Source organism: Pantherophis guttatus, chromosome 6 (assembly GCF_059756535.1).
Source record: "Pantherophis guttatus breed Tessera chromosome 6, ASM5975653v1, whole genome shotgun sequence".
In the NCBI taxonomy this organism is placed as follows: Eukaryota; Metazoa; Chordata; class Lepidosauria; order Squamata; family Colubridae; genus Pantherophis; species Pantherophis guttatus.
In genome coordinates, this window is record NC_142068.1 from 27,371,457 (window position 1) to 27,382,675 (window position 11,219).

General features: G+C 36.6%; 1 protein-coding gene across 1 annotated transcript; it reads right to left on the reverse strand.

Annotated features, from left to right (window-relative positions):
* Positions 1 to 2,255: 2,255 nt before the first annotated feature.
* AADAC (arylacetamide deacetylase) lies at positions 2,256 to 10,971 on the reverse strand. The gene is made up of 5 exons (XM_034439212.3): positions 10,770 to 10,971; positions 7,406 to 7,628; positions 5,832 to 5,901; positions 4,460 to 4,631; positions 2,256 to 3,332 (listed from the first exon to the last, which is right to left on the reverse strand). Exons 1-5 carry the CDS (start codon positions 10,905 to 10,907, stop codon positions 2,724 to 2,726), a joined length of 1,212 nt encoding a protein of 403 aa, XP_034295103.1. The 5' UTR covers positions 10,908 to 10,971; the 3' UTR covers positions 2,256 to 2,723.
* Positions 10,972 to 11,219: the final 248 nt, after the last annotated feature.

Below are 11,219 nucleotides of genomic sequence, written 5' to 3' on the forward strand. Positions count from 1 at the left end.
TTTTTAATGTTAAAACATTTTCCTGGGTTTTTGCCATATGGGAGCAACAGTATGAAAATAGGCTTTTATTTATTTATTTAGTTTGTCAAACATGTACGAGATAACAGATATAAGTATAAACATGAATATGAACACAGGAAATGGGTACGAATAAATGGGGACAGTAGGACAGGGACGGTAGGCACGTTGGTGCGCTTATGCATGCCCCTTACAGACCTCTTAGGAATAGGGTGAGGTCAAAAATAGACAGTCTAAGGTTAAAGTTTTAGGGGTTTGGGTACCACAGAGTCAGGTAGTGCATTCCAGGCATTGACCACTCTGTTGCTGAAGTCATGTTTTCTGCAATCAAGTTTGGAGCAATTTACCTTAAGTTTGTATCTATTGTGTCTCGTGTATTATTGCAGTTGTTTATTTATTTTTTAAATAAAAATATTAAATTTATTTTTTTATTTTTTAAATTTTATTTATTTATTTATTTGAATTTATTGCAGTTGTTTATTTATTTGCCTTGTTCTTCTTCTTTTCCAAATTGATGGATTATGTGCTTGCCCCACTATCTTGATTTCTGTCAGTAGTGTCAATAATAGTCAGATATGATAAGCCATGTAATTCAGTGATATCGCCTACTTCGCTATGACACATGATACTGCAGCATCTTTAATGGATATGGAATAGAACTAATGCTGAAACTCATCATTCTCTGAAGTGGAAGAGAAAAAGCATTCCTTTTCTCACAAGTCACTTGTTCAGAGTTGGGTCACTGTATTTGGCTGTGAATACATCACTCCGTTTCCTCTTGTTGTGGCACTTTCCTGTCATGTCTGATTACGAGTTATTTGCAGTGAAGTTAGTTCAAGGGACAAAGCATCTCTGCTTGCAAATTGCTAAATATCTTTTCTCAACCTGTTCTCCTTTTCTTTCTCATGTAACTGTTTTCCTATTATTAATTTAAAAAGAGGCAGTAAAATATATGTGTAAAAAGAGGAAAAAGTGTCAGCACAAGAGAGTTGCTGATTAAACAACAACCTTAAAAGGTGTGGGAGGAGAAGAGATGAGATGCTATACAAATAGAACAGAGAAGTGCAGCAGCAAAAAGACATGAGGTGTTTTTCCTTCAGAGGGAGTGGAAACTGCAAAGAAACAAAAGTGTAGAGACACAGCAAGAAAAAGCACAACTTGGAAAAGTGAAAGGGTTCTGCGTGTTAGCAGTAACAACACAGAAGAAAAAAAATCACAGAGAAATTAAGACAGAACAAGTTCTGTAAGAGGAAAACATTGCTATGCATTAGTAACAGTGAATAGTATAGCAGTAATAATAATAAAAGTGTAGAGACAATTGTAATAGTAATAAGGTAAAGGTTCACCTCACACATATGTGCTAGTCGTTCCCAACTGTAGAGGGAGGTGCTCATCACCATTTCAAAGCTGAAGAGCCAGCGCTGTCCAAAGACGTCTCCGTGGTCATATGGCCGGTATAACTAAATGCCAAAGGCGCATGGAACGCTGTTACCTTCCCACCAAAGTTGGTCCCTATTTTTCTAGTTGCATTGTTTACGTGCTTTTGAACTGCTAGGTTGGCAGAAGCTGGGACAAGTAATGGGAGCTCACCCCATTAAGCAGCACTAGGGATTCGAACCGCTGAACTGCCAACCTTTCAATCGACAGCATCTTAGCCACTGAGCCACCGTGTCCCTTTTGTAATAGTATATAATAGAAGTAGAATGCTGTATAGATATAATTGTAATAATATAGAATAATATATGATAATAATATAGAAAAAATAGCAATAGATAAGAATATGGAATAGAGATAATAGGAAGGACACATATATTTGTAAGACATCCAAAGTCCAGCACTTTTTTTTTATCTCTCTTGAGTCTGGGTCAATCTAATTGAATATGGTTTAAAAAAGAATCTGTAACACATACCCAAGTCAAAAACCTGGCCGAAATGGATCTAGATAATCTAGTTCCTCTACAGTGCTCTAGTTGCAGTCCCACCATTTTTGGATTGTCTCCCCTAAAAAGAGAAAATTGGAGACTGGTTAAATAAACTGGATCTAAGGAAGCCTCCTTAGGACATATCTACCTAACTGTTCCAACAGCTCACCATGGGAGCTAGTATAGGATATGTACATTTGTGGTATAATATATCTCATAGAACATTTTTTCACAATCAACAAGCCAACTTGAATCCCAGATATTTATAGGAACTATCACACCTATTTCCTTTGACACCGTCCATGCAAAATCCAATCAAGAAAAAAACAAGAGGTTTTATTCATGAAATGCTACTCAAGAACTTACAATGGTTACAGCCAGATATTCACGCTGGTCACTTCCCAAAAAGGAACAAGTTATCTTAAAAAGCTCACTGGAACACATTTTGCTGATGGCAAAAGAGTATAGAAATAAATCATGACTTTTAAAGCAATACTAAATTTCAAGACACAAGGCTATAATTTCACACATGAAATGGTCAAAAGCTTTATTTTTCATTTTAAATTATTAATCATTTAATACAAGTCCCCCACATATTCTACCAAGCTTCTCATACTTATTCAAACAGCAGGAAACAAGAGATTCTATATTAAACATAATAACTTCAGAATTACAGTGTCAAATTTATTGACCAAAAAGATAATGTCCCTGAAAAAAATAATATAAATCGAATGAAACCGAATGAATCCATGGCAACCATCTTCAGGTGATATATATGTGTTTTCACAGGTTCTTATTTAGCCATTCAATGTAGTTGTTAGCCATTCTCTGTCCTATATTTAGGGCAAAAGGGCCTGTAAGAAATGTTATAACACCATGAACAGCATTGTCAACATGTTCATGTGTTACTTGAACTCCTGCTTTCCTAAGACGGGAAACATAAATGATTCCATCATCCCTCAAGACATCATATTGACAAGTGATGACATATGTAAGTGGTAAGCCCCGAAGCTTGATGTCCTCAATTAAAAGTGGTGCCATCCTTGGATCCAGTAAATCTGGATATTTGTGTCCAATTTTGAAATTTCTATGTGATGGGTCAGTATAAACATGGCCTTTTTTAAATCTTTCAGGTAGCCAGTTACTCCAGTTTACAAATTTAAACAAATGGTTGAACTCTGCATGAACATGTTGATTGGTCTCCAAAGCGTTGAAAAAAGACTCATCTGATGTAATATATTCACTTAAGAATCTGATTAGTAATGTTTTAGGCAGAATTGGCATGTTTTTATTATCCTGATAGGATGGCAATTCCAGATCAATAGTCTGAAGACCAGGGTAAAATAAAGCTTGAATCTTGAATTTAGCTTTGACCTCAGGGTCATCTAGAAGCTAGGGAAAAAAAATATTTATTAGAAATATTGTTCCTATGAAAAATGGACTATTTAATATGTTTCGTATTTTGTAATGTAAGCAAAACATCCATTAAAATTTCAAAGCTTATACATTTTCTATCTCTTTTATTCATAATTGAAGGGGGGAAAACCCTAACTGATATGTTTTTTATAGTATTTGTAATCTGCCAATTTTCTATCGTAATGACTTTTGAGGAAAATTGCAAATAAAATACTGGAAGATATCTTATTACACTTGCTATCCAAAGTTATATTGAGAACTTCAGTATGTTCCAACCTTATTCATCAATGACTATAATTTTACTATTCTTCATGTCTCAAAGAGACATGAATTTGTCTCTTTGATGGTATTGTTGAGCGTGCTTTATTCTTGAAATTGGGCTGAAGTTACATTTTTCACAATGAAATAACCATTGACAAGGTGCTATCTAATGGATTTCCTCCTGAATCAGTTGTCTTCTTGGGTTTCGTTGCAACCATGGTAGATGGCCTGCATGCTACTTCTCGCTCTGAGGCAATCAACAAACTAAAAATCTAGGACTTTCTTTTAAAATGGTAGATACCCAGTTTTACCCATCTAATGTGAAAAGTCCCAGCAGTTGCCACGATTGTTAATTGCTGCAGCTAGTTCTTATTTATACCCCAAGGCAGTGGTGGGTTGCTCCCTGTTCAGTCCGGTTCTTGTGAACCGGTAGTAATGGTGGTGGGAGGCTCTGCCCACCTGCCCCGACATCACACTAACAATCTGCACATGTGCAGAAGCTTATGTGCATGTGCGTTCCCGTTGTGAAGCGGTAGTAAAAGTAAGTGGAACCCACCCCTGCCCCAAGATATGAGGTTGAAGGATGATTTCAGATAGCTGGGATTCAATTAACGTATATAAATTTAATAAAAACAAACAAAAACAAAACATGCTAGAATATGGCCCTCCATTTTGGACTCCTTAGAAGATCCTGAATCTTTCAGGGTAATTAAAAATTATGATTTCCTACTCTTAGGTATCCAGTGTGAAAAGCCCCAAGGTAACTAGTATCAGGATAACAGAGGATAATAACATGTATAATTCCATTTTAGATTTATTACTTTCAAATGGGTAATTCTTACCTGCTGGGTTACAGCTGCAGCTAAATTACCTCCTGCGCTGTCTCCTGCAATGCCAATTCGGCTTGCGTCTACATTGTATTTCTCCAGGATGCTGCTTTGTAGAAAGTATTTTGCTACTGAGTACGCATCTTCAAATGCAACTGGGAACCGATATTTTGGAGCTAGTCTATAACTTTTTGGAATTGATTAAAAAAGACAATAACAGAAATATATGAATTCCTTGTCTTTGTAAAACAAAATTAATTTATCACTACATTTACACTATTGATACTAGATTTAAAAAGGTGATTTTCTTTGATATAGAATTTGCTTAATTTTTTTGAATTCCTGACTTATTTGTGTGCTGAATGATCAATAAAATTTCTTTCCCTTTTACCGACTAATTGTAATCTTGTCTATTTTGTCAATAGAATAATTACACTTATATGCAGTTATATGCAGTGGTGAAATCCAAATTTTTTACTACCGGTTCTGTGGGCATGGCTTGGTGGGCATGGTGTGGCTTGGTGGGCATGGTGTGGCCTGGTAGGCATGGCTTGGTGAGTGTGGCAGGGGAAAGATACTGCAAAGTCTCCATTCCCTGTTTGCTGGTTCTTTGAACTACTCAAAATTTCCGCTATCGGTTCTCTAGAACCTGTCAGAACCTGCTGGATTTCACCCCAGTTATATTGAATAGTTTGAGGCAGAATAATCTTTAACTTTGAAAAATACCATTAGCTTTTTTTTTTTAAAGCAGCTGCTAAGCAAGGCTGATGTAATAATCTGTGGAAATACCCTTAAGAAAGAGAAGGAAGAACCACAGCCCACAGATAAAAGATAAGAGACATCTCAGCTCACAAAAGGAATGGGATGTGGAAAGCATCTCAGAAGGACCATGCTGGTTCCTTTGAAAGTAAAGGCAACAGGAAAAAAGTGTGAGATTCTGTTACTATAACCTTGCAATAAAGGTAGTATTACTATTCATAGTGTTGGTTTCTTGTCTGGGTTACCACAAAAGGCTGACAATTGGGATCGTTATATTTTTATATTGTGAAATGTAGATTTTAGTCAGTTGAAATGATCTGTGCATTTCAGTTTATGTATTTAAATATTATTATACCGTCTTCCAATCATATTCTGTTTGTTTACACTTTGCAAAAAGTATAAAAGACAGCAAATGTAAAACTACATTAGTTATCCATTATAAATATGAAATAATACTTATAGCACAGCATATGCAAGGAAGTATAATTGAGCAACCAATAACAATATACAGTATATGGGGCTTCAATGTGCCATTGCTAATACTAATCATTAATTAATATTTTGTTTCTAGAAAAAGATTAGGAAAAGATTAATGAACAAAAATGTCTACTTCAAACACCATTCTTACTCGACTGACACCACAACAGCATTTAGTCTTTCTGATGTCCATCTTGATAAGAGGTCATAGGATTTCATGGCTGTGAAAAATAAGTGGCAAAGCATGTTTTATTACTCTTGCAATACCAATACACAGTATATGCTTCAAAAACAATATGAAACAAGGGCTTTAGATTACCAGAAGAGTGAGCCTAGCACATCACCATAGAAACCTAAGAAACATCAAGCTCCTTTTATGAATAGCAGAAATATTCCTGCCTCATGTTCATGTGAGGTCTGAAGTCCTAAACCTACACAATTCTAACAAGCTGCTTTCTGTTTCTTTTGGGAAGGACTTTCTGGCAACGTTCCATGAATCTCTAATCCAATGTTTTCCAATCTTGGCAACTTCAAGATTTGTGGATGCCAGTTCCCAAAATTGGCTACTGGCTGAAGAATTCTGGGAGTGGAAATTAATTTTGGGAGCATTATAAAATTAGTGAGCCAGAGATAAATGGCTCTAATCTTTACCGTTCAGTGATTCAGTGATTGGAATGATACTGCTCCTGCTGAGGCTGTCAAAAAAGACTACCAAAGTAGAGAAGCAAGTAGTCAACAGGATGTGAAGATCTTTTTAAATGGGTTTTGAACATTCCCATCTTTAAATTGGAGTAGGAATACTTTTTCATTGATTAAGCACAGTTTTGGTGTGCCTGGGTATGTCTTCCTTCATCTTTGTGAAGCTCAGTGCTCTATCCGATTTGAAAGAAGTGGGATTTTTTGTTGCTGTTTCTAATGGGAAACTAACATGTTACCATATGGCAGTGATGGCTAACCTTTTTGCCATCACATGCCAGGAAGGGGGGGAGGTTTGCACATGTGCCCACACCCATGATGTGCCCCACCCTGCGCATGCGTGCCCAACCCCACTCCCCCCAATGGCCCGATAGGCCCATTTTTCTTTATCACCTGGCTTCAGGTCCTCTCTATGCATCTGGGGAGGCCGAAAACAGCCTTTCCCACCACCCCCCAGGCCCTCCAGAGGCAGGAAACAGCCTGTTTCCCTACTTCTGGTGGGCCCAAAAGGCCTGAAAATCAGGTGGCCGGTGCGCGCATGTGCACCAGAGCTGAGCTGGCGTGCCCACTAATATGGGTACGTGTGCCACCGGTGGCACACGTGCCATAGGTTCACCACCACGGCCATATGGTAACAGCCTCCTTTATGTTTGAGAACCCTTCTTGGTCCTACATCCCATAAATATCTTTAGAAAATAAAAATAATGGGACGGTAGCAACTTAGTACTTTGTTTTCCCCTACCGCTCAGATTACATTGTAAATTAAAATTGGCAAGCAAATAAACTGGCGAGAGCTAGAAAGGTTGGGAGGAGCAACCTCATCAATTTACCTTTTGACAATTGTAAATCTTGCAATTCTAGCGATTTTAAATCGAGAGGCACAGATGATCATTGGAAATACCAGTTCGCCTGAACTGGTAGTTTTTATCATCGCTAGTTATACCTCAATGAAAGCCCTGGAACATCAGAATAAATAGATACAGTTTTTATTTGAGACCCACATTAGTAGAATAAAATACTTGTGCTTACTTGCTGATCCTATACACCATCCACCTCCATGAATGAAAATCATTGCTCTTTTCAAGACATCTGACTGCTTTGTAGGAATGTAAAGACGTACTGGAACATGGCCAAATTTTGTGTCTGTTACAATAACTTTTTCATCAGATGTAGGTGGTGTATATGTAGCAATTGTGTACAGGTTTATAACATCCATATAGTGTCCAAGACCCAACTTCTCTACAATCGTGGCCTGAAAAACAAAAGAAATGTTAACATCCTTTTTTTTTTTTTTTTGCTTCAGAGAAAGACCAGCATCTGTTGCCTTGGAGATACGCCATGAGATACTCCAAGGACATTCTGAAAGGAATTCATGGTTACATCATTTCATCATTTCATTTCATCATCATTTCATCATTTCAGGTACCTGCAGATACTAGAAACAGCAAGCAAGAGACTTTGTAAAGGGAGAGAAAACAGGGAGGTAATAAAGTAATAAAGCCATAAAAGAGAAAAGGAAGTATTAAAAGACATAAATAATAATAGAAAATATGAAATATGAAATGAAGACCACAATTGTCAGAACAGAGAAAAATTAAAAGTTAAAAGCTAACTATAAAAATTGTAATTATATACAAATATAATAAGATAGAGAAGGAATTAAAAATATAACTGTTCAGTGCTTCATGGTCTAATGACTACAGGGGGGCAGTAGGATGTAGATAGAATATAAATAATTTACTCTAGTATACTGATTTGCCATTCCTTTCTCTATTCTTTGTCTAAGAAATTGCTAATGTTTTTGACTATTCCCATGATAGGATATTGTTAACTAAGTGCTACCATTTCCCTCTCCTAATAATGTATTTTCATTGCAAATGTATGTCTTTTCTATTATAATAATAAAACCTGTTTTACTAATCCTGGTTTAGGACAGGTTTCCACACTTAGGAATGTTGGCTGAATACCATAGCTCAAGTCCTGCTATACAGCATTTTCTACAAGGGCTCAATGTATAACCCTTTACCCAGTGGTGGGATGAAGTGGTGCGAACTGGCTGAATCCCACCACTGTCTTTACCTAATAAAATATCTGGGAAATAGTGATCTTTTTCACGTGCAACAATTGTTATCAGATTAGTGTGAAGTAGTTTCTCTGAATGTGGCCAAATTCCACTATGCTGTATGTAAAATTAGGCAAATTGCCTACTGTTAATCCAGCACCAATCCAATATATTATTCTGTTTGCCTTTATTTTTATTTTTTTACGATTATTGTTGTTGTTTTTAATGCTCATCTATGACCATAATAAAAATCGATTGAATACTTAGCAATGCTGACATAGAACATTTGGACCTCCAAGAATTATTACAGTAGTAGTAAAAAAAAAAAAAATGAATACCACCACTGCTCTATTCCCACCTAGTCTCACTTTGCATTGTATCTTTCTTCCCTGTTCTGCCAAATGACTCTATTCTAGTTTTTGTCCTGGGTTCCTTTTATGCCTTTTTTCATGATCTCCTGCAACATGGCAGGCATTTCAGGTGAAGGAGAAATGCTCATCTGAGAGGTACAGTAGTTTGGCCTAGTAAAATGGCTTCAGTTAGTACTTTAAAAGCACTGACCTGATCAGAAAAAAGCACAAATAAAAATTATTATGAAAAATATTCATAAAATCATCTGCTACAATGTCTTACCTGTCAATGACTATTTCAGCTTCAAACACAACAATTCACGAGCACACAATAGATACAAACTTAAAGTGAACCGCTCCAAACTTGATTGCAGAAAATATGATTTCAGCAACAGAGTGGTCAATGCCTGGAATACACTATCTGTCTCTGTGGTGTCATTCCAAAACCCGCAAAAATTTAACCTTAGACTGTCTACTGTTGACCTCACCCCATTCCTAAGAGGTCTGTAAGTGTGCCTACCGTGACAGTCCTAATGTTTCCTCTATTTGTATCTATTTTATGTATTCAATTCATGCTTACTCTTATATATATTACCTAATACGTACTTGACAAATAAATAAATAAAATAAAAATAAAAATGTAGGAAAAGACTGCAGTATCCTTTCCCTGCCATGCCCACCAAGCCAAGTTGAATAAAGCAGAAGTGAAATCTCAAGAAAGATTGTAAAAAAATGGAAGAAGCCCTGCAGGACTAATGATTACTAATACTATATCTGCTACTATTAGATTAGGCAAAGAGGGTAGGCCCAAGGGGATGGTATTGTTGCTATGGGACATCATTATTTGACTACACTTGAAACTTTACTCTATAAATTGCACTTGCAAAACAGATAGAACTTTGTATTCTCTTTCAAGCAATTAGAATAAACTTAGCTCAAATCAGAGAGTGGGTTCTCCGGTCGCTGAAAAGGGTAAGGTACTTGTTTTCTTTCTCTTTGCAAACACCCACAAGCACATGCAATCCCAGTGAAGATTTTTGCACACCTCAACAGAAACTCAGAAAGCTGGTCATGAGCACTGAGTCTATTAAACAATGAGTGTTTACTTTAAGATTTCCCTATTTGGGATGACTTGTGGAGGGTAATGAAATGCAAGTATGGTTTCCCTTTCTGTATGCAGGCACAAAATAAAATAAACAGACAAAATACCTTACATGCATTACCAATTAAGCACTGCAAGCTGAAAATAATGAGGCGGTGAGAAAAAAAAAATACAAGAATTTAATCAGTTCAGCAAACAGATACATAAGATAAGACGTGAAAGTTCTTTCTTTCTTTCTTTCTTTCTTCCTCCCTTCCTTCCTTCCTTCCTTCCTTCCTTCCTTCCTTCCTTCCTTCCTTCCTTCCTTCCTTCCTTTCTCTAGCATTTTCCTGCAAGTGCAGAATCTGTTTTTTTCTGGATCAACCAAGAATTGATCCATTTAGTTACAGCAGGAATTGATCACACAGCTGGCTTTCATGCCTAAGGTTGGTCTAAAATTTAGCCTTCAGGTTTCTAGCCTTGTGCCTTAACCACTAGACCAAACTGGCTCTCTTGAGTGTCTGAAATATACATTATATCCAATATTAAAAAAAAAAGGCATCCTGCTCAGAGTCTAATGTTATGGAAGAAAATGTTTTGTAAAAGGATAGGTTTCTAAAATATAGAGAGGAAGTTGCTCTGTTTTTATTATACTTTTAATATATGAGATAATTATATCCAGAAAAGGTGTAAAAAAAATACATAAATTCTATCTCTTTCCCCTCCCGCCCCAATAATATTCAGTATCTGCTTTCAGTATGACGAGTCATTTTACATATACTTTGTGTTCTTCATTCTTGGTTGTTGTTTTCTACGGCATTATCTTATTTCCCTAAAAGCACAACTTTCACCTTCAAGCATTCTCAGGTATAAGCACAGGAAATAAATGTCTCAACTTACCGCATGTATTAGGCTTCTAAAGCCAGCATCTAAAAGCATCAGCTTCCAGGGTTCTTCCACATTCTCTGGTAAAGGCCTGTAGATGTAGTAGGCTATCAAAGTTGAAGCTACCAGAAGGTAGAAGAATTTTCCTCCCATGTTTTCCTCCGTCTACTTTATTCAACTCTCGCTTTCACTGACTAATCTCAGGAGGATTGCAATACTGACAAGTCAGCTGATCAAGCATTTCATTTGATCTCAAAAGAAAAGTTAATGCTAGAGGCACTTTGTTAAATATTCACCAACCTTCGCTTGATAAAACATATTTTGCTTTGGTGATTACAGGGTGAGACAGTTCTTGATTATTAAAAACCTTTGCTTTTTCAGGGAAACTGTTTCTATATTAAAATCTTTAAGGATTGCAACACATTTTCTTCACTTTGCCCTGGAAATTGCCTTTGAATTGCAGAA

Bases quoted from the DNA above. Each gene is read 5' to 3' on its own strand.
- AADAC (XM_034439212.3), bottom strand. From the start codon at position 10,907: ATGGGAGGAAAATTCTTCTACCTTCTGGTAGCTTCAACTTTGATAGCC. The intron at 7,629-10,769 runs GTAAGTTGAGAC...TTTGTTTTTCAG, and splicing joins TTAGAAGCCTAATACATGCG to GCCACGATTGTAGAGAAGTT. The intron at 3,333-4,459 runs GTAAGAATTACC...TTTTTTCCCTAG, and splicing joins CTGCAGCTGTAACCCAGCAG to CTTCTAGATGACCCTGAGGT.